The sequence below is a fragment of the Spermophilus citellus genome (genome assembly GCF_964194105.1).
Source record: "Spermophilus citellus genome assembly, chromosome: 18".
Taxonomy (NCBI): domain Eukaryota; kingdom Metazoa; phylum Chordata; class Mammalia; order Rodentia; family Sciuridae; genus Spermophilus; species Spermophilus citellus.
In genome coordinates this window covers 18,731,558-18,758,300 of record NC_138200.1, presented here as the reverse complement: position 1 = coordinate 18,758,300, position 26,743 = coordinate 18,731,558, and the positions used below count along the sequence as shown (strand labels likewise).

General features: G+C 37.8%; 1 protein-coding gene and 1 long non-coding RNA gene across 8 annotated transcripts in view; one reads left to right on the top strand and one right to left on the bottom strand.

The window, feature by feature from the left end:
- LOC308637688 overlaps positions 1–3,574 on the bottom strand; it is a 120,291-nt gene extending 116,717 nt beyond the window's left edge. The window contains exon 1 of the long non-coding RNA XR_014019657.1: positions 2,806–3,574. This is a non-coding gene — a long non-coding RNA (uncharacterized lncRNA). The remainder of the gene's footprint in view (positions 1–2,805) is intronic.
- LSM14A (LSM14A mRNA processing body assembly factor) overlaps positions 2,487–26,743 on the top strand; it is a 69,530-nt gene continuing 45,273 nt past the window's right edge. For 5 of the 7 annotated variants that reach the window (XR_014019656.1, XM_081274353.1, XM_081274352.1 and 2 more), the window contains exon 1: positions 2,487–2,754. Coding sequence is in view for 6 of the 7 variants with exons in the window: in XM_081274353.1 (XP_081130479.1) it covers positions 2,634–2,754 (121 nt within the window). In the remaining variant the exon portion in view is untranslated. The remainder of the gene's footprint in view (positions 2,755–26,743) is intronic. The other 2 variants (XM_081274355.1, XM_081274354.1) reach the window with 1 other exon arrangement.

The window sequence follows — 26,743 nt, the reverse complement described above, 5'->3', positions numbered from 1 at the left end:
TAGTCTTCAGAGAACTTGCAACCAGAATTAATACCTCCCAATGACATGCCCACCTCTTAAAGACTCCACCATCTTTCAATATTGCCACATTGGGGAATCAAGATTTCCCATTACATGAATCAATGCTTAAGCCATATAAACCACAGCAGATACTTAGGTGAGGATTTGATGTAGCCAAGGGGCATGGATAACAAACAATTTATTTGCGGGTAGAAAGGAAGTAGATGCAATAATTTTGGATACTTTGAGTTGAAAGTGTCTTGTGACTGATTGCATTTATTGTGTATTTAAGGCTAGGGATGTAGCTCAGTGGTAGAGCTCTTGCCTAGCATGCCCTGGGTTTGATTCTCAGCTACACACACACACACACACACACACACACACATACACACACAATGCATACCATGTAGTTAATGTGACCCTGGAAGTCAGAGATGTAAAATGGAGGTGTAAATTGGGGAACTGTCAGTTTTTGGAAGATGACTGTGGAAAAAGGATGAGCTGTCAGTTTTTGGAAGATGACTGTGGAAAAGGATGACCTAAAGAAGCATGAAAAGATAAACTGTATCCTATGCCTATAATGAGAAGAAAAAAAAAAAAGTATAAGAATTCAACTTTCTGATATTGACTTCATATTAAACCAGGGATTCATAGCCTGCCTCTGAAGCCACTGTGCACCAACCCCATCGCAGCCTCTTGGATTTCTCTGCTGCTTCCCCCACTCTAACACCAGGCTTCTCACCATTTGTTCACTCAGCTCACCAGACATCCTGCCTGTGCTCTGCATTCATCTTCCTGTTTATTCATGCCACAAATATTCACTGAGCAGCTGCCCTAAGCCAGGTGCTGTACTAGGCCCTGATGATACTAAAGTGACCAAAACATCCTGACTCAAAACATGAACACTCTAGTGAAGGAGATGGACACACACAAATAACTAAGTGGACATATTGGGGAGAGATAAATGCTATGCAGAAAAAAAAAACAAGCTGAGCAAGGAAATATAAAGTGATATACTACTTTTGTGTGTGTGTGTGTGTGTGGTGCTGGGCCTTGTGCATGCAATGCAAGCCCTCTACCAACTGAACTTTACCCCAGCCCCTTTTTAAAAAAATTTTATTTGCAGTACTGGGAATTGAATCCAGAGGTGCTCTACCACTGAACTACATCCCCAGTCCTTTTTGTTTTTTATTTTGAGACAGGGTCTCCTTAAGTTGCAGAGAACTTTAGATCCTCTGGCCTCAGACTCCCAAGCCACCGATTCCAGCAAGTAGCAATATTTTAAATAGGGCAGAAAGGAAAGCCATCTCTGGAGGTGACAGGGGCACAGATCAGAATTAAGTGTGAATGTTCTGTGTAAAGAGGTGAGAAATGCAACCGAATGGGGAAAGGAAATAACAAGAAGCCAAAATAAGGAGTCTTGTTTTTCCTTTTGTGTGACATGGAGTCAGAAGAGTAGTGAGTAGAGGAAGGACATGACCTGACCTAGATTTGAACAAGATCCCTCTGCCTGAGTCCAGTAAAACCTACTGAAGCAGGTCACAGTAGGCGCAAGCCTGTAAATTTCAGCCACTCAGGAGGCTGAAGGAGGAGGAGCGCAAGTTTCCAGCCTTGGAAAGTTGGTGAGACCTGATTTCAAAATTAAAAAAAAAAAAAAAAAAAGAAAAAGGTTGGAGACATAGTTCAGTGGTAGAACGTCCCAGAGTTCAATCCTCAGTGATTCAAAAACAAAGAATCAATGTGGAAGAAAAAAAGGAGAGATAACTTTTGCATTCCAACTGGAAGGCTAAGGAGATCATCCTTTATAGGAAACTAAGAGTTCACAGAACTGATCAAAGTTACAGGCAAATACTTGGGATTGGTCGGTGTACAATAAAATGAAGAGCTAGGAGCTTGGATCCGGGCATTTTAAGTGTTGGACAGAACAGGACTAAAAACCGAATCTTTGGAATGGAGTCCCAGCTCCTCTGCGAGCAGCAGGGATGCCGAGCCGAGGTAAGGGGCACTCGTTTAGTGTGACAGATGTTGTAACAGCTCCCTGAGACCTCCGAGAGGGGCGCGGATGGCTCAGCAGGGGGAAAGCCGGCTTAAAAGGACGACCTGCAGCTCTCCCGGAGCTTGGAGGCGGGAGGTAACTTTCCAGGTAGAGGGAACTGTTTATGGAGGCACTGGGCTCCTGACAAAGTACGACGCGTCTGGAAATGGCGGACGCCAAGGTCAGGGCCAAAAAAGGAGACCAGCACTTCTCCAGTCCCGCCACGGTGTCCCAGAGTCATGAAACACTGCACCTCTGCCCGGAATTCCCCTTAAACGCTAGACCAGGCCAAGCGGCGCAACTGGGACTTACAGACCCCGTGGAGAAGTCGGGAGCGGCCCGCGGTCGCCCGAGTCTCGCGAGAGTTCGGCCTCGCCCGCCCAGCATGCCCCGCGCCGCCTCCGCTGCCGCCGCCGCCGCCGCCGCGCCGCGGTTTGAGGGCGGGAGGCTGGGGGAGGGTAGCGGAGCCGGCGCCGCCGCCATGTTGGATCTGAGGCGGCTGCTGTAGGCGCCGACGGAGCGAGCGGGCGTGCGGAGCGGCGACAGCGGCGTGGGATCTGCCTCTCTGCGAGCGGCCCGGAGGGGCGGCGGCGGCGCCATGAGCGGGGGCACCCCTTACATCGGCAGCAAGATCAGCCTCATCTCCAAGGCGGAGATCCGCTACGAGGGCATCCTCTACACCATCGACACCGAGAACTCCACCGTAGCCCTCGCCAAAGGTACGCCGGGGCCGGCCTCGGGGTGGGGGACCGGGCCGGGCGTCCACTCACTCGGGGCTGCACGCCGCTCTCGGCCCGCGGCTTCCTCGCGCCCACCTCCTCCCTCGGTCGTCCTCGGGGAGGCCGCTCCCTCCCGGCCCGGCGTCGCGGGCCGGGCCGCGGCCTCCCCGAGCTCCCCGGAGGTCCCCGCCTTAAATCCGGGGAACTACGGGACCGAGTGCGCGACGGGCGGGGCGGTGCTGAAGTCCGAGAACGGACCGGAGAACACCGAGATACGTGTCTTCCAACTCCGAAATTCGGTGGTTCTGTCGTCTCGTCGCCAAACAAAGCCGGAGTATTCAAAGAATTTTTCCGCCTACCTTGAGTTTAGTGCTGATCCGTGGATTCCCCTGCACCCATTTTTTTTCCACGTTCTTAATTTCAACTCGTTGCAATATTCCTCAAGTGAACTATAAAGTAATGTGCCAAAACTTTGGGTTCAATGTGCGACACGTATGATCTCGAAATGCCATTGACCATCGAGCAGATCACATCCTACTTGTCTCATCTGTGATAGTTACCTGTTAAACCGGAATCCTCCTGTTTCCCAGTTGTGCAACCGTCTCTTTAGAGTGCACATCAAAATGTTTGCTGTTGACCCCAAGGGCCTGTTTCTGGAAACATAGTAGGTAGGAAAGTTTAAGCTTAACCCAGGACCCTTGCTCACAGTTCAGGTTCAGATCTGAGTGGTCTGTGGCCGCTGACCGACACCCGTAGATGCGCGCTTGGAAAGGGAGATTTGTTGAGGAGGAAGGTGTTCCTACCCAGAGTATTTAGTAAGCATCGCGAAGTCTGTGGGTTTTCTTTCCGTTCACGTGCAAAGGGCCTTTGCTCCGTCAGGATACCAGAAAGAAAATAAACTTTAGCCTCTAATCGGAAAGGAAATCTCACAACAGTTTGTATCACGGAGGAGGGGAAGCAGGATAACCCAGGTAATTTCCCCAGCATCTCAGAGTTATTATAAACAGCATAACATGGTAGGGACAGATGTCCAGGGTAGGAAGAAATTTTCTGAATCTAAAATTATTAACTCGTTAATTGATAGAAAAGTTGTTTCACAGTAGCAAAAAAGTTTTAATGGCATTTTTTAAATGCTCTATTAGTCCCTTTTAATAGTGCTAGTGTTGAGACAAACCTTATACCTGGGTAAAGAATCTCTTTATATTACAGAACTGTGTACTATTGGGACTGAGAGTGTGACCCTGTTGTAGAGAACTTACCTAGAGTACCTGAGGCCCTGCTTTCTGGGTTCCATCAACAGCACTAACAAAAAAAATTTTTTTAAAGGAAACTTATGCTATAAAAGAGTAGTTTAAGATGATCTGCATTTGGATTGTGGTGATAATTGCACAACTCAGTAAATTTACTAAAAAAAAAATTACTTGAATCGCATACTTTTAAAATTTAGCAATTTTTTTTTTTTTCTGAAAAACAGTAGCTGACCTCTGTGGTTCTTGCTATAGTCCCAGCTACTTGGTAGACTGAAGCAGGAGGATTGCTTTAGCCAGCAGTCTTCTCATGACTCGTTCATTGCCTGTTAAAATGGGTTAGTTCTTTGTTATCTGTTAGAAACTCACTTTACTTCAGGGTGCATGATTTTGTTTAGTGGTTATTAAAAGACTTGACCAGTAATGCATCTTAAATGACTTATTTTGGTTGTTCTTTAAAAACTATTTCTATGTTAAGTTTTTTATATTTGACTGTATACTGTAGTGGTTTAGTTTTATGTCTATGAAATCATGAAAAATGTTCTCTAAAATACTTGGTGAGAACCACATATAGGTTGAGAACAGTGTTTCTCATTAAAGCAGCTTAATAACTTTTTAAGAAAAAAATTTTTGTAATTGTGATGGACACAATACCTTTATTTTTATTTATTTTTATGTGGTGCTGAGGATCAAACCCAGGGCCTCACACATGCTAGACAAGTGCTCTGGTGCTGAGCCATAGCCCCAGCCCCAACCCATTAATAACTTTTTAAAAAATATATATTTTTTAAAGATCTGAACTTAAAAGATGTCTTGCCAGCTTAGTGATTTATCAATCAGTTGGCTGTGTTCCCTTTACTTCTCACAAAGAAAAGAGTCCATACACTTTTGAGATTTCCAAGATATTAATTTCAGTCGTTTTCTTAAAAGTTATGTACTTTTGTACATGAACCTAAAGATGTGTATTTTAATGTTCCTTGTTTAAATGTCTCTTCAACAGATACTAAAATCAATAAATATTGTATTTGTAATAGTTAAATTCATCACATTAAATTTATGACATCAAACAATTTGTTCCTTTGTCATAACAATGTATGAATTTAACAATATGAATACAGCAATTAAAAATGTTTAATCATTCAATTTGTATTTATGACATTGGTATTTTCTTAAAATATTTTTAATTGTAAGTGGACCCAATACCTTTATTTTATTTTATTTATTTTTTTATATGGTGCTGAGGATTGAACCCAGTGCCTCATACTTGATAGACAAGCATTCTACCACTGAGCCACAACCGCAGCCCATTACATTGATATTTAGTCCATACATAAATGTATTCTTTTTCTTAAGAAGTATGAGTTAATATATAATGGGGTTTTTGGAATTTAATCATGCTTACAAAAAGTGGAGTTGCCAAATCTTGATTATATTATCTATTTCGTATTATCTAAAACTATAACCATCCAATCAATACTGAATACTTATTTCATATTTCAAAATTAGAAGTGAGAAGTTCAGTCTTAAAATTTTACAGTTTACATGACTTGTTGAATAATGTAATATCTGAAAAGTCTACTTTTTCAGAATTTGAAGAATGGTAGTCTAACAGATTAAAATTGAAAGTTTACTCACAGAATTAGAATGTATTCTCACATATGGAGATCCTATTCCTTTTTATTTTTTATTTTGAGATAGGGTATCACTAAGTTGCTTAGGACCCCACTGATTTGCTGAAGCTGGCCTTATCCACCTGCCTTATCCACCCCGGCTGTTTGGATATTTTTCTTGAAGCTATATACTTAGAATTTGAATTGCAGAAACATAGGGAACATGTGTCTTTATTAGGTAATGCCAAACAGTTTTCCATAATAATAGTTTATTACCTTTTACCTCAATTATTAGTATGTTACAATTCTAATGGCTCCATATTCCTTGCCAACAATAATACTTGGCATTATATATTTTAATTCTAGCCAAACTAGTTGAATGTGATTTTAATCTCCATTTCCCTGACTACTAATGATGTTGGATGTCTTTTCATATCTTGGCCATTTGAATTTCATTTTTCATGAAGTCCTTCTGAAATTTATTGCCCATTTTTCTATTTAAATGCATGTCTTTTTATAGAATTCTGGATTTGAATATAAATCCTTATTTGGATGTTTATGTTGCAAATATCTTTTCCCATTTAGTAGTTTCTTATGATGAACAGTTCTTCATTTTAATGTGACATGTTTATCAGGCTTTTCTTTGATGGTTAGTGGACTGGTCTTTTTCCTTCTTTGTTTGCTCCCTTCCCTTCTTTCCTTTGCTTTCCTTTGCTTTGCTTTCCTTTCTTCCCCTTTTCTTTCCTTTGCTTTTTCTCCCTTTTTGGTATGGTATAGTATTTTTCCCTGGTGTCATGGAAAATACTTTGATTTTGCTTTTTTTACCTTTGGGTCTATAGTGGACCTAAAACAGATTTTGTGTATGGTGTGAGGCAGTCATTTGGCTTATATGGGTCCATATTATGATTTAGGTTTTTTGTGTTTGGGGTCCAGGGGTTCTGGGATTTGAACTCAAGAGCACTGAGCCACATCCCCAGCCCTATTTTGTATTTTATTTAGAGACAAGATCTCACTTGAGTTGCTTAGCACCTCACTTTTGCTGAGGCTGGCTTTGAACTCTTCATCCTCCTGAGTTGCTGGGATTACAGGCATTTGTTTTCCACTGCACCCAGCTATAATTTAGGTCTTTTATTTGAAGAGTACTTATAATTTAAATATACCTCAAACTATATAGTGCTCTGGAAATTTTTGACTAGTTAACTTTTGATGTGGTATAGAATTAGTTTGACTATATGTCCTGGTTTACCCTGGTGGGAATCATCATTAATGCTTGTTCTAGCATAATTATTTGAAACATCCCTTTTCTCTCTTGAAAATGTATAGTTTGTTATAATATAACATAATATAAAATCAAAAGTCTAATCAGAAAGGTTCTGCTCAATGGATGATGTCCTTTATATTCTGTTAGCGATTTCACTGACTAGCTTTAGTCCTGTCAAGTGAAACTAAGGTAAACTTGATGAGCTTTGATCCTAGGAAGCTAAGTAAATGTCAAGAGGTCTTAAAGGCACTCTGGAAAGGCATTGATGTCAATCTATTAAGTGTGTTTGTAGCTAATCTGGATTACAGTTTGTTTCTGCAGTTTGTTGCAGTCTTTGTCTCAGCTCTGAGTTTATTTTCTTCTTAGTACTGATCATGACCTACACTTAATCTTCTTTGCTATTTGCATATATGTGCTTGTCTTCACCTTCCCTCCCCACTTCAGAGTCTGACCAACTGGGATGAACAAATATTTATTTAGTGAGTGAGTAAATGGAAATTATTTAGCATTTTAGTTTATTAATCTTGTAAAAATCTCCTGGGGATACCTCCAAATAATGCTTTTTTATATTCACAATGTATTTTCCATTTATAATATTAAAATATCCAGCTTTCCCAACGGGAGTATTGGAGAATTTCAGCTAGTAGGGATAGAAAAGTATGCATTTTTATGACAAAATTGACATTGTTGGGGAGATAAACTTTATTTTGTGATTCCAGCTCAGTTATCATTTTCATTTAATATTTAAAGAAAGAATCAGTTCCAGATTTTGGAGGAAATTATCATGAAGTGCAATAGACATGAATAGTTTATAAAATAATTCTAGTTATATTTGCACCTGTATCTGTAAATGAATGTATATAGTGCCAAATGAAATGAGCTAAAATTAGTGAAATTCTTATCTAAAATAAAGAAATTCTTATGTATCTTACTTAGTTGTGCCTGGATAATAATTCAGATGGAAAATAGATTGCCACTGCATCAGGACAAGAAACTTCATGAAAAAATAGTGATTATGGGGCTGGGGTTGTGGCTCAGTGGCAGAGCACTTGCCTTGCATATGTGAGGCACTGGGTTCGATCCTCAGCACCACATAAAAATGAATAAATGAAATAAAGATATAAAAAAAAAGAGTAATTATATTAGTCAATTGTTCTTAAATGATTTGCCCTTAAAATCAAGGGATTATTGGAAGGACACAAAAGTGGTAAATTGTAAACAGATTATTTCTTTAATCTCTGATAAGTTTTCAATGACATAGTTTGTCCACTTCAGGATTGTTAATTAGACATGTAGTTGTAAACCATAGCCCCAGCAGAGAGAGTAGCAGAGCTTTGTATGATGGATGAAATACTTATAAGGTATTTTATTTGTCTCATACAACTTAGAGATATTAATCTAGCAATTCACAAAATCACGACCTAGAACTGCAAAGATCTAGTGAAACTTGAAGCCCTAGTAAAGCCCTGGTTTCTTTTGGTTGCCCTATTTAGTGACGTTGCCAGAACTTGAAGCCTTGGAAACTTATTGTTGCTTTGTTGTTACAGAAAACTTGGTAACTCTGAATCTGAAGTTAGGTGCCCCAAATTGTACATTTTCTAATAATTTAAGATGAGCCATGACTTTGTGTACGAGAAATAGAGAAAACAGTAAGCCCAAAGAATATAATAGGAGAAGGAAAGAAGTAAAAGTAAAGAAGTCTTATTTAGGGCTGGGGATGTGGCTCAAGCAGTAGCGCGCTCGCCTGCCATGCGTGCGGCCCGGGTTCCATCCTCAGCACATACCAACAAAGATGTTGTGTCCACGGAAAACTAAAAAATAAATATATATATATAAAAAAAAAGAAGTCTTATTTAGACTCAGAATATAGAGTAGTAAAGCATTTACCTAAAATACATGAGGGCCTGGGCCCTGGGTTTGATTTTCCAGTACTGCGACAAAAAAAAAAAAAAAAAAAAAAAGAAGAAGAAGAAAAGAAAAAGAGGAAAAAAAAGAAAAAAGAAATCTTATCTGTACATGATAACATACAATAACTTTGTATTTAACTCAGTGCCCCACTAATAACCGCAGAATAATTTAATTGCTTCATGCTAGAAGATGCCTTCTATAAGAAAAGTTTACCCTTTCTCTCATGATGCTGTAAAGTAGTACTTCAGCTATTTTTAAATATGATATCATTGCTGTAAAATAATTTATTCACAAGAATCTTATTATAATTTTGTGGGGGTTTGGTTTTGTTTAGACTGGAAGAAAAGAGCTTTGACCATGGGCCAAGTAATTTAACTTTACTTCATTCCCACCGCTGTGGAGTGAACCCAGGGTAATTCCTACTGAGCTACATACACCACTTTTTTTTTTTTTTTAATGGTCTTGCTAAATTGCTGCTGACCTTGAATTTGTGATCTTTCTGCCTTAGCCTCCTGAATCTCTGGGGGCTGGGATTTTAGATTTGTGTTACTGTTCCTGGCTCTTTCTTTCTTTCTATTTTTGGTATTAGGTATTGACCCAGGGTCTCTTTACTACTGAGCTATATGCCTAGACCTTTTTAATTTTTTATTTTGAGACAGAGTCTTGCAAAGTTGCTTAGCTGGTGTGGCCTCAAACTTGGGATCTTCCTGCCTCAGCCTCCAAAGTCACTGAGATTACAGGTGTGTACCACCACACCCAGCTTCTTCATCTTTTCTTTTTTTTTTTTAGTTATAGATGGATCTTTATTTTATTTATTTATATGTTTTGCTGAGAATCAAACCCAGTGCCTCACACATGCTAGGCAAGCAGTCTGCCACTGAGCCACAACCCCAGCCCCTTCTTTATCTTTTCAATAGAGGTGATAACCATGCCCATCTTTCAGAGTCATATTGATAATTAAATGAAGTGATACTGAAATAACTAGTTTATTCTCAGTGCTTAATAAAGAGTAGCAATCCCATTGTTATTTCTAATCACGAGTCTTTAATACACCAACTTTATCAGGCATTCAGACCTGTTAATAATATACAGTGTTTTGATCTTACTACCTTTCACTGTGTCTCATTCCCCCTCACAACTTCACCTCTTTCCTATTAAATTCCATGGATAGTCATTACAATCAGTGCAAATACCCTCACTCTATACCCATTCCCTTCTCTTGCCATTTTTACATCCAAGCTTGCAGAAATCATAACCATGGTTATATAAACATAGACTTACTGACCAGTTTTACTCTAAATTTATGTTCACTAACCTCAACAGTTATAGTCACTTCCCAAAAATCATATTGTTTTTCCATAGACCTTTCATTATACTCTTCTACTTGGCTATTCCGTTCCTTTTCCTGAGACCTCCTATACCTCCTTCATCTTTACCTTCAGCCTATTAACCTTTCTTCCTTTCTAAGAAAATAGTAGCAGACAAGTGCTGTTGCACAATAGGGTAACTATAGATAACAGTATAGTACTTTTCAGAAAGCTAGAAGCAACGATTTTGAAAGTAATAAAGAGGGGCTGGGGATGTGGCTCAAGCGGTAGCACGCTCGCCTGGCATGCGTGCGGCCCGGGTTCGATCCTCAGCACCACATACAAACAAAGATGTTGTGCCCGCCGAAAACTAAAAAAATAAAGATTAAAAAATTCTCTCTCTCTCTCTCTCTCTCTCTCTCTCTCTCTCTCTCTCTCTCTCTCTGTGTGTGTGTGTCTCTCACCCTCTCTTTAAAAAAAAAAAAAGTAAGAAATGATAAATGTTGGAAAAGTAAGAAATGATAAATCTTGTCTAGCTTTATGTATGTATTGTTATTCTGGGGATTGAGCCTAGTATGTACCACTGAGCTACATTCCTAGCCCTCTTTATTTTTATTTTGAGATAGGGTCTCACAGAGTTTTCCAGGCTGGCCTCGAACTTGGGATCCTCCTACCTTAGCTTCCTGAGTAGCTGGTATTAAAGGTGTGGGTTACTGTGCTCTGCTTAATTTAAATATCATGCAGTGTATTGTGTATCAGAATATTACGTGGTACCCCGTTAATCTATGTACCAGTTAAATTTTTTAAAAAAGCAGACAAATACAGGATTTTTAATAAACTCATCTCATATCTACCTAGTTACCTGCATTTTTGCCCTCAGACCTCTACCTTTTTGCTGGACAAAATAAACTATTTTTACTTTGGCCTAAAACCACCTTTCTGTTTATTCATTTTTCATCCCTCTTCATTACTCAGGTACATTGGCCCTGCAGTTTTATATTCTCCTTAGTTTTTTTCTTCTCTAATTTTTTTTCAATTTTCTTACAGATATATTATTATTCCTCTGATTTAAAAAAAACAAAACAAAACTGCATTTCCTCTTTTCTGTTACCCTATTTCTGCCTCTTTTTATAGCAAAATTCCTTGAAACTGTCTATACCACTTATGTCCCTTTGTTTATTTGTTTTGTGTTTTTTTTGTGTGTTTTTTTGGTGTCCATTTTTTTAAAACCCATTTCATTTAGATTTTTATTCCCACAGATAAGAAGCTGTTCTGATCAAGGCTACCACAAGACCTCCATGTTTTTAAATCCAGTGGTCAGTTTTTATTCTTATTCTACTAACCCAGTCAACATTGTACGGCACAGTTGAGCTGTTCTCTGTGAAGTGTTTTTATCACTTGACCTTATCCTGTTTTTTCTCATTTTTTACTCACTTCCTTTCAGTTTCCTTTGTTGATTTCTCAACTCTTAAACTTCCAAATGTTGAAAAGCTTCAGGGCTCACTTCTCTCTTTTAATCTTTCTGTGTCTTTTTATTTTAGTATTTTTATTTTTCAAGTTGGGGGTCTTATTATGTTGACTAGACCGGTCTTGAACTCCTAAGCTCAAATAATCCTTCTGCCTCAGCCTCCCCAGTAGCTGGGATATAGGTATGTCACCAGGTATGGCTTAATCATCTGCAGTCTTTTGGTGATCTCATCCAGTTCATAACTTGAAATATTTTCTATACATTACTAATTCCTTTCTCTGCCTATACCTCTCTGCACAATTTTTTTGGACAGGGAGTAGGTTACTGGGTATTGAACTCTGGGGCACTCGACCACTAATCCACATCCCCAGCCCTATTTTGTATTTTATTCAGAGGCAGGGTCTCACTGAGTTTCTTAGCACCTCATTTTTGCTGAGGCTAGCTTTGAATCAAGACCCTCCTGCCTTAGCCTCCTGGGCTGCTGGGATTACAGGCATATGCCACTGCACTCAGCTTTCTCTGAATTCTTGATCTACATGTCCAGTCACCTCCTTAATATCTCCACATAAGGGGATGGATAACTATAAAATCTCAGTTCAGTGTGTCCTAAATCTGTTCTTCCTCAACCTTCCTCATGTAATTGAATGACAGCTCCATACTTCTAGTTGGTAAGGTCAAAAACTTTGGATTCATGCTTGATTCTTCTCATTTTCACACTTCATATGTGATCTGAACCTATCAGCTCTGCTTTGTTTATATATAGTTGTAGATGGACACGATACCTTAGTTTATTTATTTTTATGTGGTGCTGAGGATCGAACCCAGTGCCTCACACGTTCTAGGCAAGAGCTCTTACCACTGAGCCACAACCGCAGCCCCCTGAGCCACAACCTCAGCCCCTCTACTTTCAAAATAGATCCAGAATTTGACCTCTTACAACCTCTTAATTTCTCTGGTTCATTATCTCTTGCTAGTTTAGTCAAAGACACTCTAAAGTTCCTGTTTCTTAGATCCAGTTAAGGCCTCTTGATTGACACACTTATTACCCAGTTTTACTTGACCACTGCTTTGTAATGAAAATTTTTTAAAAAGATGGAGTATTTGGTTGACAGATTTTCTTACTGAACCTGTTTTTTGTTTTTGTTTTGCAGTGCTGGTGTTCAGACCCAGGGCTTTCTGCATGCTGGACAAGTACTGTATCATCACTGAGCTGTATTACCAGCCCAACCTGTTTTCTTGATGGCTTGATTGGTTGGGTGGCTGAAAATTTAAATATCTTCTGTATAGAACTTTGAAGTTACTGCTTTGCTGTCTTCTGACATTCTGGTATTGCTATTGCTAATCTGATCCTTAAGAATTTTTCTATCTGGAAGCTTAGAATTTTTTACCCTAGAATTTTCAAATGTGATTATTGGGATTTCTCCCCCACTACCCCCTTACCCCCAGTATTTCTCTATGGACCTTGTGGATCTGCAGATGAGTCTTCAGACCCAATTCTCTGTGGAAAATCTAAAAAGTCATTTTCTTTCTAACTTGTTTCTGTTCCTCCCTCTTCCTGTTCCCAGTCTTTGGGTGGAGGAGGGAACCGAAGTCAGCAATATTCCCAGCCTTTTTTTTTTTTTTTTCGAGATAGGGTCTCCCTGAGTTTCTGAGACTGGCCTTGAATTTGTAATCCTTCTGCCTCAGTCTCCCAAGCCACTGCTGGGATTACAGGTATAGGCCACCATGCCCAGCACTATTCCTTTTTGAAACTCCTAATGGATACATTTATCCTCTTCTCTTTTTTTCCTGTTTCTCTTACATTCTCATATCTCTGTCTCTTGACTTTTTTTTTTTTTTTATCATTTGGGAGATAAAAAGCAGCTTAAAATTTCAAGATTAAATTTAGACTATTGGGTAAAGACAGCAGAATGGACATGTTTTTACTTTTCCTCCCTGATGATAAATTCTATCAGAACTACCTGAGAGGGACTTTTAATATTTATTTATTTATTTTTTTAGTTTTCGGCAGACCCAACATCTTTGTATGTGGTGCTGAGGATCGAACCCAGGCCGCACGCATGCCAGGCGAGCGCGCTACCGCTTGAGCCACATCCCCAGCCCCTGAGAGGGACTTTTAAAAACACATAAATCAATATAAGACAAAGTAGTTTGAAATGTAAATAGCATCACAAAATTATGGAGACTGAATTGACTTCTTAGCAGAAATGAGAGTACTGCAACCTAAGTAGGCAGTTGATAAAGCCAAGAAGTAACCTTATTTGTATCCCTAAACTCCTAAAAGGCTCAGGAATTGTTATCAACAGTACAAAGGAAACTAGAGGGTATGAAGTAATTGTGGGTAAAGATGGAGCTGAAAATTTACTTAAACAATGGTCAAATTTTCAAATCCCTCTGTATGTCACACAATTGGTTATCTTTATGTATTCTCAAGATAGCATAAAATAGAAGTTTTTGGATAACCTAGGCACAGTTGAGCAGAGGTACCACACTTTGATGTCATTTAATGAATGTATGCATACTAGATGCCAAGACATCCATATTGAGAAAATATTAATCTGTTTCTCTTCTGATAAGTGGAGTTTTTTAAATACAATAATTAATGTTAAATTTTATTAAACCCATTAAGTTTCAAGTTTTCAGTTCTATTTCAACAATGTTGACACAGGTGTGTTAAAATAGATGGGAAATCATAATGTAGAATTTAGGGGTTTTTTGCATATGTATATGAAAATTTTTTAATCATTCACCTATTTTCTCAAAAGAATAGAGTTCTAAAAACATTTATATCAAAGTGATCAAAAGTGGTATATTTTTTACTCAATTTAAGTTTTTTTTTATCAGTGTCCTATGTATGAGAGATAGGACATAATGGGTTGTGTCATTTTAGCAACTATATACAATTATGTAATTTTTTTTTCTTCTCAACAGTCTTCCTGTGTGTAATTCACATACTGTAGAATTAACTCATTGTGATTGTACAATACAGTGATGGTTGTGCAGCCATCACTATAGTCCAGTTTTAAACCATTCCATTATCCCAGAAAGCTTTGTGCCTGGTTACTCAGCACCTGCTCCTGTCCCTAGTCCTAGAGTGCTTTTCTATACTCTGCTTTGCTTTTAATATGTAATGCTGATGGACCATGCAGTGTTTAAAATTCTTACATTCTTAGAGACCTTAAATTTCAAACAGTTACACAGTTGTCCACACTTATTTGTAGTTTCACTTATCTTTCAGTTTCCCTTGGTCAATCATGTTTCAAAATATTAAATGAAAAATTTAAAAGATCAATTCATAAGTTTTAAATTGTATGCCATTCTGAGTAGTTTGATGAAGTCTTACACAGTCCTGCTCTGTCTGTCCAGGATGTGAATCATCCCTGTAATTCACTACCCTACCTTTAGTTAGAGGTACCATCTTTGATCTACTGTCAAAGTATCACAGTATTAGCAGTGCTTCTGTTTCAAATAATCCTTATGTAGTAACCTAAAGCTAAGTATCAAAAATACCTCCTCACCTAATTTTATCATGTAGGCATTGTATCATCTTTATATCACATGAAAGGTAAATATAGTACAATCAAAATTTGAGCTGGGCATAAATTTTTATTTATGCGGCTCAAGACATTGAGGCAGGAGGATCACAGGTTCAAAGCCAGCATTGGCAAGTTAGCTAAGCTATAAGCAACCTAGTCCTGAGACCCTGTCTTAAAATAAAACAAGGGCTAGAGTGTGGCTCAGTGGTTAAGCATCCTTGAGTTCAATCTCTGGTACCAAAAAAAAATTTTTTTTTTTTTTTTTTGAGAGGGAAACTATATTCACATGACTTTTATTATAGTATATTGTTATTTTGTTGTTAATCTCTTAACTGTTTCTAATTTATAAATTAAGCTTTATCATTGATGTGGGTGTGTATATACCCTATAGTGTATATAGGTATCACTGGGGGTTTTGGAATATATCAACTTAGCTATAATGGGTTTGGTGGGGGTTTTTGTTTTGTTTATTTTGTTTTTGTTTGTTTGATACTGGAGATTGAATGCAGAGGTGCTTTACCACTGAGCTACATCCCCAGTCCTTGTATTTTTGACAGGGTCTCACTAAATTGCTAAAATGCTGAGACTGACCTTGACTTATTAGTTTTCCAAGATAGATGAATAAAAACTACCTTCTATGTGCCTAAAACCAAAACTTTCGCATCTTTTGGGGGTTTTTTCCCTTTGCTCCATTTTCCAGGTTTACATAATTTGAGATTGTAATTACAGATTCTTATTATTATTGCTTGTGTTTTTAGAATCCTTTAAGAACAGTTTTATTAGCAATATTGATATAGATTGTGAAATAAGTTTTAAGTTATTTCACAATTCTTTTAATTCATTTGGCTGAAATTTTCTTTCCAAAAAGAATAAAGAAAAAATATTCTGGGCTGGGGATGTGGCTCAAGCGGTAGCGCGCTCGCCTCGCATGCGTGCGGCCCGGGTTCGATCCTCAGCACCACATACCAACAAAGATGTTGTGTCCGCCGAGAACTAAAAAATAAAAAATGTTAAAAATTCTCTCTCTCTCTCTCTCTCTCTCTCTCTCTCTCTCTCTCTCTCTCTCTCCTCTCTCACTCTCTCTTTAAAAAAAAAAAAGAAAGAAAGAAAAAATATTCTGAGGTGCATGTCTTCTTATTGGTCTTTTTGTTATTTCACATGTAAAATATTTTGCCTTACCAGGTCTCTTTTCCATTGTACTCCTTAACATTGTTCTGTTGTTCCCTGGCATTTACTGCTACATGTGAGAAGCTAGATACTAGTCTGATTCTCTTTTCTGTATAACAAACATATTGTTGGTGGATTTTCCAGCAACTTCCATTTGAACTCTTCTAGGACTTTTTCTTTAAACATTTTGTCTTGTATTGGGTGGCCCTGTTGATCTAAAGAATCAAGCCTTTCTTTAGCTCAGGAAAACTATTTGTTCTTTTGATCATTGTTTCTCATTGTGGAGTTCTTTTGACAGATTTATAGTTTTAAACATTTATCCTCCATTATTTTTGTATATTTTCTAGCTTTTAAATATTCTGCCCTGGATTCTGAGACCTTTTCTCAAATTGGTCTTTTGGTTCACCAATGTGTTAGTGCCCTTCTGTTTGATACTTACATTGAGTTTGAGTGAGGTGGGTGGGAGTGAGTGAGAGAGAGAGAGAGAGTATATGTGTGTGTGTGTGTGTGTGTGTGTGTGTGTGTGTGTGGTTTCCCCATTTCTTTTTAAATACGAAATCATTGATTATGATAAAAATTTTCAATAACTTAGTGAAAACACCTCTCCCTCTACAACCTGTCATTCAGGCCTCAGTATCTTGTGCTTGGCTTTCAGAGCTATCCAGTTGATAATGTAAGCATATATGTAAAAATACCTGGAGTTTTTTGTTGTTGTTTGTAATTTTTTTCTTTTCGTTCACAGCCTGTTCTTGTTTATTTATCATAGAATGCAAGCTACATCTTAATATTTCCTGTATTGATTTAGTATTTTCTATTTCCTATATTGACTTGATTTGCATGTGTGCTGTGTGCTCTTATTGTTAGCTCTTTTTGGTTTTGTTTTGTTTTTTAAATTTTTGTCCTAGGGATTGAACCCAGGACATTACATATACAGAGTACGTACTCTACCACTGATCTACATCCTTAGCCACCCAGGTAGATTTTTTAAATACCCAACATTTTTCTTTAAAGCTCAGTGTATGTGGCAGGGAATACTATCAAACTTCAGTTATAGAGGCAAGCTCTAGTGGTATTAGTGAAAATACTGCTATGAGTTTAGCACATTTCCAACCCTATTTTTTTAATGTACCAAGATTTACAAAGTTTAGAATGAATGTTTTTGACATTTGATTTGTGCTCTTTTAACAGTGATTTAAGTCACTGTCCAATTTCTTAATGCATACCTCATTCCTCAGTGTGACTGATCCCCCCCCCTTTTTTTTAAAGAGAGAGTGAGAGAGGAGAGAGAGAGAGAATTTTTTTTTAATATTTATTTTTTAGTTCTCAGCGGACACAACAACTTTGTTGGTATGTGGTGCTGAGGATCGAACCCGGGCCGCACGCATGCCAGGCCAGCACACTACCGCCTGAGCTACATCCCCAGCCCGTGACTGATCCTCTTTGAACAATTACTTACTGAGTGCACTTTACCCTGTTTTAAGAGATTATTTCCTTTGAGTAATCAAATAACCAAAACAGAACACAGTTAAATTTCCTTATTGCCATTATTTACTAACTTATGTGTTTTATAGTACCCGTAGTGTGTTGTTCCACAGAAAATATTCTAGAAGTCTACATTCTTGATAGCCATACTTTTTTTTCCTCACCCCAGGAAAAATATATCAATGAATATACTTACTTGAAGTTAAATGACAATGCTTAGAAACTGTGAACTTGGCAGAACTTCTGAGAAAATGATCTAGCCTCCTACCTTTGAATGAACAATGAATACTCAAAATAGACATGTAAAATCTGCCCCTTTTCCTGAAACCTCATATCCAGTCAATCTTACTATTCCTCTTTTCCTTATTTTTTACTATTCCTCTTTTCCTTATTTTTAATATATATATATATATTTATATATAGTATTCGGCGGACACAACATCTTTGTATGTGGTGCTGAGGATCGAACCCAGGCCGCACGCATGCCAGGCAAGCACGCTACCGCTTGAGCCACATCTCCAGCCCCCCTTATTTTTTTTAATTGTAGATGAACCCAATACCTTTATTTTATTTATTTATTTATATGTTGTGCTGTGTGAGGATAAAATCCAGTGCCTCACACCTACCAGGCAAGTGCTCCACTACTGAGCTATAACCCCAGACCCCTTTCTATTCCTTTTGATTTTACCTCCTAAATTCTTTTTGACTCCCTCTCTTCGCTGCATCTTCACCATAACCACCCTGACCCAGACCTCTATCACCTCTTATCTGGCCCACAAGTAATCTTCACAAAATCCTGTCACTTCCTTTGAAATCTTTTAGTGGTTTTTAGTTCTTAGGAAAACTGGAATTCTTACCTTGCTCTTTGGTGCCTTTATTTCATGCCACACGTTCTGCCCATTCCTTCTCTTGTACTTTCCCATTTTCATTTTATAAACATCTTTCTGCCTCAGGGACTGCACCCTGCCCCTGTCCCTCTTCATCTGCAAATCTCAGTTCAGGTTTTACATAGTCAAAAGAAACTTTTTTTTTTTTTGAAGAATGATCAAAATATGGTCTTTACTTTTATAACTATATAAATGTGATCCAAATATGACCACCAGTTTTTCCAAAAGAAACATAAATAAGCCAACTGTCTGTTCACCGGTATGTTTATAAACTTCCTAGATGTCTCTCTTGGGTTTCATTACAGACCACTCATACCTTTCTTTGGTTTTCGTGAAGTTTTCTTTCTTTCTTTTTTTATTTATTTATTTATTTATTTATTTTAGTTTTCGGCAGACACAACATCTTTTTTTGTATGTTGTGCTGAGGATCGAACCCGGGCCGCACGCATGCCAGGCAAGCGCGCTACCACTTGAGCCACATCCCCAGCCCCATGCAGTTTTCTTTAATCCTCATTCTTGGAATTATTTTCATTCTTTATGAGAGTAATGGCCCCTTATACTACACAGAATCCTTGTGAGGATTACCTAAGTTAATATATGTTACAGTACCTAGCTTATGTCTAAACCAATGAAGGAAGGTATCAAACCTGCTATAGTAAATGCACACCAAATGTTAAGTAAATGCTGTCTTTCCTGTTTTTTCTTCTGGCATATTCCTATGCTCTGCTAATTCTGACTTGTTTTCATATCTGTCCCCTTTCTCAGTCTTTACTATTACTATTCATAATGTAGGAAATATTTATTTCTTGCTGTATATTCAACTTCCTCTGTAATTTCTCAAGAACTTCTTTTTTCAAAATTACATTGTTGCTGACTGATGTCCCCATTAATTTTTTAAATATTTTATTAGTTATTAATGGATTTTTATTTATTTGTTTATATGCAGTGCTGAGAATCCAACCCAGTGCCTCACATATGTGAGGCAAGCACTCTACCATTGAGCTACGGCCCCAGCCCCCAACATTTTAAAAATAACTTTATACTTCTTTATGGATAAAACCTATATTTAACAGGGGTTTGCCTCCTTATCCTTCTACTTGTTCTGATTCTTTTGGGGGCCTCATGTTACATCTGTGTCTAGAGTGCCCCTTCACCTGTCAGGTTCTTCTGTAATACTAAAAGCACCAGCAAATACAAACTCCCCTACACCTTTCATCTGCATATACTATTTAATAATTTGTCATTCACGAGAAGTATTTAGCACTTACTAAGTAAGTCCATCTAATTATATCCTAGCCTTATGCTAGATGCTGGAAAGGAGAGCAGTACAAAGTTTCTTGAAGACAGCAAGTCCCTTCAGATTTGAGGCCTTTCCACAAGGATCCCTTGAATTTCAGTGCTTTTTACATGGCTATTATTGAAGAAATGCAGCTGACTGAGAAAAAATTTACAAAGAAAATTCAGCTAAAGCTGTGGAAGTTTCAAATGACAATGAGAAGGTGTCAGATAACCAACTCAGCCCTGCCCCTTTTCATTTTGCTTCCTTTTACATAATACATCATTTACTCTGTCATTTAAATGTCAGGTTAACAAGTCCTTTGTTTGTTTGTTTGTTTCTTTTTTTGGTACCAGGGATTGAACCCTTGGCGCTTAACCACTGAACCACATCCTTAGCTATTTGAGATAGGGTCTCGCTGAGTTGCTTACAGCCTCCTTAAGTTGCTGAGATTGGCCTCAAACTTGTGATCATCCTGCCTCAGCTTCCCAAGTCACTGAGATTAGAGGCCTGTGTCCCAAGTCACTGAGATTAGAGGCCAACAAGTTTTCTTGATAAATTGTAGGGAGCCATAGAAAATTTTTAGCTGGTAATGTGACATTTCAGAGTCTAGCTTTCAGTTTATTCCAACAGCATCGTGTAAAACTTGACTGAAAGCAAAGGGGAAAGTTGGCAATGGTGAGGTCAGTTATTTTAAGAGTTGACAAAGAGGAAATGTAGACTTAAAACTAGTTTTGTGCTTATCAAGTTTTATTTTAGTACGTTTCACAGCTAGATATCAACATCTTTCCCCTGTTGTGTCACTTGTTTTAGCAAATTAACTATTTGTTGATTACATGAAGAAAACTTTTTTCTGAAAACTTTACTTGGTCAGAAAATGTATAGTTGAACAACTTGATAAGTTTTTAATCGGGGAAGACAACATAATAATAACTGATGACAACATGAAGAATGTTTTACTTTCTTAGATGAGTAAAAATGGGTTTCTAAATCAATTTTCTTTGGTCATCTTGTGCTTTATAGAAATATTTCAGGATCTCTGTTACCTACAGTTTCAAAGAGATCCTTGTTAAAAACAAATCTTTGCTTTCTTTTTTTTTTTTTTTTTAATATTTATTTTTTTAATTCTCGGCAGACACAAATCTTTGTTGGTATGTGGTGCTGAGGATCGAACCCGGGCCGCACACATGCCAGGCGAGCACGCTACCGCTTGAGCCACATCCCCAGCCCCAAATCTTTGCTTTCTAATAAGTGTTTTCAGGACAATTATTGTTTCATTATTATCTCACCATCTAAAATTTCAAAATTGCTCTTTTAGTTTTACATTTCTCTCTGTGTCGTTCCCCCGAAATTCTTACTTGCACTCCTCAGTGTCCACTTAAAGCTGTCTGAAATTATTATGATTAAGAAGAATATATTGCTGAGCACAGAGGCACTTGCCTGTAATCCCAGTGACTTTGGAGGCTGAGGCAATAGGATTATAAATTATAAAGGGGCTGGGGCAGGAGCTCTGTGGTCGAGTGCTCTCCTGGCACACGTGAGCCACTGGGTTTGATCCTCAGTACCATATAAAAATAAAATAAAGGTATTGTGTGTGTGTGTGTGTGTGTGTGTGTGTGTGTGTATACATATACATATATATAAAATAAATTCAAGGCAAGCTTCAGCAGCTTAGCAAACCCCTGTCTCAAAAGAAGAAATATGAAAAGTCTATGCCAGGTGTAATGGAACATGCCTTTAATCCTAGCAGCTCAGAAGGCTGAGGCAGCAGGGTTGCAAGTTTAAAGCTAGTCTCAGCAATTTAGCAAGACCCGAAGCAACTTGGTGAGACCATATCTCAAAATAAAAAGGGCTAGGGATGTGGCTCAGTGGTTAAACACCCTGAGTTCAAACGCTAGTAGCAAAAAATAAAAAAGCCTGGGCAGGTAGTTCAGTGATAGAGCACCCGAGGAAGAAGGCTGGGGTTGTGGTTCAGTGATAGAGCACTTTCCTAGCACGGATGAGGCCCTGGGTTCGATCCTCTGTACCACACAAACATAAACAAACAAAATTAAGATATTATGTCCATCTACAGCTAAAAAAAATATATATATATATTATTTTTTTTTTTTTTTTTTTTTTTTTTTTTTTTAGAGAGAGAGAGAGAATTTTTAACATTTTATTTCCCAGTTTTCGGCAGACACAACATCTTTGTATGTGGTGCTGAGGATCGAACCCAGGCCGTACGCATGCCAGATGGGCGCGCTACTGCTTGAGCCACATCCCCAGCCCAAAAAATATATATATTTAAAAATTAAAAAAAAGAAGGGCTGAGGTTGTGGCTCAGAGGTAGAGTGCTTACTTAGCATGCATGAGACACAGGGTTCTATTCTCGGCACTACATAAAAAAAAGTTATTGTATCCACCTACAACTAAAAAATAAATATATGTGTGTGTGTGTGTGTGTGTGTGTGTGTGTATATAAATATCTGAGTAAATCTCAGTATATAGCTTGAGCACCCCTAATTTGAAAATATTTACACCTGAAGTCCAGTGATAGGTTGGAGTCAAAATATAGACAATTTTATACAATACCAACAGTGCTATATAAATTCACTTTTAGGCGATGTGTATAAGGTATATTTGAAACATTTATGAATTTTTTTTATTTATACTCAGGTTCCATCCCCAGGACACCACTTTTCAAAATCTAAAACACATCTGGTCCCAAGCATTTTGGATAAAGAATACTTGCTTAACCTGAAAGAGGAAGCGAGTGAAATTGCAAGTGAGAGAATCTCATTAGTTGAGCAAGATCTTAAACCTATGATTGTGGGGAAAAGGGTTTTTATAGAAGCAGACTGTGGTGCGATTCAAAGAGCAGGCCTGTGGAACCTTTTATGTAGCTCTGGTCCTGAATAGAAAATCCATTGAGTAGGGTTGTAGCTTATCAGTAGAGCATTGCCTAGCATATGTGAGCCCCTGGGTTCATTCAATCAAGTAAGTAAATAAATGTATATATAACATATTTTATAAAATCTACATATTATATATAATATTGTATATTATGTATTATATATATATGATAATACATAATATTATATATGTTCACAACCACTTTATTTTCAGGACCTGTACAAAGGGTCTGCACTGTAGAAGAGATGATTGCTCTTTTAATATTTAAATAATTAAAAAATATTAAAGTTTAATTTTTATAGTTTTATTCCAAATCTGCTATATTTCAGATGGTTTCCACAAGAAATAGTGTATAGTACTGGAAGTAGAACAAGAGCTGGACTTCTGTGTAAATGTCAGAAGAGAAATACCAACTGTAACCTTTTTCCTGACTTGATGCTTTTGCAGTTGATTTTTTAAATGAAAATATAGACAATTTTATACAATACTAACAGTTTTCCCCACATTCTGTTGGCATCCAGGTTTTTTCCCTAAGTACAACTTTTAATACACCATTGATACTAATGATTAAACATTATTCCTTAGTCTTCTGAATTTACCTTGAAATATTTTCTAAAAGTAAATGAATTGTATAAAAGACATATAAACTCTTGAAAATATGAATTGATTGTCACTACCTCAATCTTCTCTCCTTTTGTGTCTTTTCAGTACTTTAGTCTGTTGTTTTCTCATTAGCTCCCCCTGCACTTTGGGCAATACCATTTCCTCTTTGTTTTATAAGTTCTCTCATTTCCCCCGAAGAAACGTGGTTACATAAATGATGTATAGGTCATTGGGATCTAGTACAAATTCAGTAGGTGAGGCTTATCTTTCCTGCATGACCTTAGAGCATTTCTTTTTCTTGGCTGACTTGGATTTTCTTTCTTTAGATGACTGATCATCACAGTCTTGATCCCATTTGTCTGTAACATAAATCATGACTTTAACTGGTTCTCTACCTATGGGATCTTCTTGAAGCTCTTTCTGGCTGGCTAGAATCCATTTTTGCTTCTGCTGAGGCTCATTCACTTTCAGCATGATCTTGGAGATACTGTAAATGTAACTCCATTTGTCTTTCTCAATTTTCCACTAATTCAAGCATTTGTGTGATGATCTGAATTTTTTCATCTCCTAATTCTTGTACATTGATTAATGTTCTCTGGACATGCTGCAATAGGTATTTTTTTCTGGTTTGAATCATCTTCATTATTCAATTTTTTCATAGACATAAATTTTCTTTAATGTTTGTATAGCCGGGGTCAATGACAGTCCCGTCTGAAGCATCCCCCTCTTGATTCATTGGGTGGCAAAGAGAATTGAAACATATAGCAAACAAGTTTCCAACCCCGCTAACACCCTGCATAGCCTGGCTTCCTCCTAAACAGCCAGCACCATCTATGTAAGCAGTTGTTATTTCTGAAGTTTGCTCAAAACACATTCTTTTATTTTATCCTAAGTAGGTTTATTGTATAATTTAATCTAATTCCCTTTGTATTAAACACTGTTCAATACTTTTGGAAATAGCTTACTTAATACCTTTCCACTTTAGGATTTATTCAAGAAATATTCAGATGTCTGCTATATGTAGGGCACTGTGTTAGATTCTGTGGGAGTTGCAAAGATGATTTAAATACATCTTTCTCCTGAGCATCTTTAAATTTTAGAAGGAGGAAGTATAGCTAGAATGATAGAATGCAGTATGATTTTCAGAGGAGAAAGATAACTTCATACTTGGTAGAGTTGTATGATATTTAATTTTATGTGTCAGTGGTCCACAGTGCCTTATAACAGATGTTACAAAGAAGACAGATCAAGCATTCTCCATATTTCTGAGAAGATATTTTTTGGATAAGATTAGTGTTTAAATTTGTAGGTTTTGAGTAACTAGATTACCCAAAATAAAATGTTGATGGGCCTTCACTAAACCCTTAAAGGCTGTAATAGAACAAGCTGGTGCTGTGTCCCACACCTAGAATCTCAGTTGCTCAGAAGGCTGAGGCAGGAGGATCCAGCCTCAGCAACTAAGCAAGGCCCTAAGCAACCTACCAAGCCTCTGTCTCTAAATAAAATATAAAAATGGCTAGAGATGTTGTTCAGTGGTTAAGTACCCCTGGGCTCAATCTCCTGTACCTTAAAAGGTGGAGGAGAACTTTAATAGAACAAAGACTGACCTCCTGTGAGCAAGAAGGAATGTTACCAGCCTACTGTAGATTTTGGATTTACCAGGTCTTTTGGAGTAACACATGCTCTATTTTTCCTGTGCTTTTACACCACAATCAACAAAAGGCTTTCATGACCCTAACAACCTAGGGATTTCTTCCTTCCAGCAAGCAAGCAGCTCTGTAAAAGCAGACACAAGCTGGATTTAATTTAATTCTGACACTATCTACTATTTAATTCTGTGGAAATAGCACTCACAGGTTAAGGGCTTAGTCCCAAACCCCAGGTTTTACCTTTGTTTCTTCTGTCCAGTTGTAAATTGGGGTTTCCACTCCTTCCTTGGGTTTGATAATTTGCTTGAGTGGCCCACAGAACTCATCTATTGGTTTATTATATCAGATGTTACAAAGAAGACAGATAAAGAGATGTATAGGTAAAGTATGGGAAAAGGGACATGGAGCTTTTCATGCCCTCTGGATACACCATCCTCTAGGAAAACCTACATGTGTTCAGCTACCTGGAAGCTCTATAGCCTTGTCCTTTGGGGTGTTTTATGGAGACTTCATTGCATAGGCATGATTAAAGCATGGGCAGCTGTATAAAATGAGATTAAACAAAAAGAGTATTGTCTGATGCCAGTAGGTTGGATGGGAAAAACAAGGAAGGTCTGTGGTTCCAACAATCTGCTTAGCCTCTCAGTGCAGCAGTGTTCAGGGCAGGACCCCCCTGGAATGAGGTAGGTCTCAGACAAGGGTAGGTCAAAAGGATTAAAGGCAGGGGAAGGTTAGGGACCTATTTATTTATTCATTCATTCATTCATTTGTTCATTTTATTTTTAGTTGTAGTTGGGCACAATACCTTTATTTTATTTATTTTTAAGTGGTACTAAGGATCAAACCCATCATCTCACATGTGGTATGCGAGTGCTCTACCACTGAGCCACAACCCCAGCCCCTCTCTGACCTATTTGAGGGGAGAGAAATTCTAGTTTCTGGGCCTGCCTTGGGAAGGTTTTCTTCAAAGATGTTTTGGGAAATACACCCTTAATTTCAAATCCATTTATTAGCTTTTGTGGGGAGGGATATGCTGGAGAGCAAACCTAGGGCCTTCAGCATGCTGAGCATGTGCTCTACCACTGAGCTACATCCCCAGCCCCCTATCAAAAAAAATTTCTTTTAAATCAAGTGACTTCCTATTTAATATGATAAAGTATCTTTATAGACTTGTGGTTTTTGTGTTTTAATTTCCCAGTTTTTGTTAAAATGCTATGTGATAGCATTATTATCTTGTCACACTTTGTAGCCCTTTCTGTAACTACTAAATTTACATTCTGTTCTAGAGCCATAATAAATCATCATGTACAATTACATGCATGAATGAGTTTATTATCCATTTCCTATATTTTGGAGGGGATGGTGCAGGGTGCTGGTGATTGAACCCTGAGCCTTGAGCATATATGTGCTCCACTGCTGAGCTTCATTCTCAGCCCCATATCGTATGTTTTTAATATTTTCTCTTATTCTGTTGTCACTAGGTCATTGGTTATTTCTTGGATCTTCATAACTATCACCTCTTGTTTTTATTACTATACTACCTTTTACTTTTTCTTTATATTTTTGCTTGTTCTCCAAATTATTCTTTTAGTGACTTGATATTACTGCATTGACTTGTTTGTTTTGTTTTGTTTTATTTTCCCCAATACTGGGGATTAAGCCAGAGGTATATCCCCAATCCTTTTTATTTTGA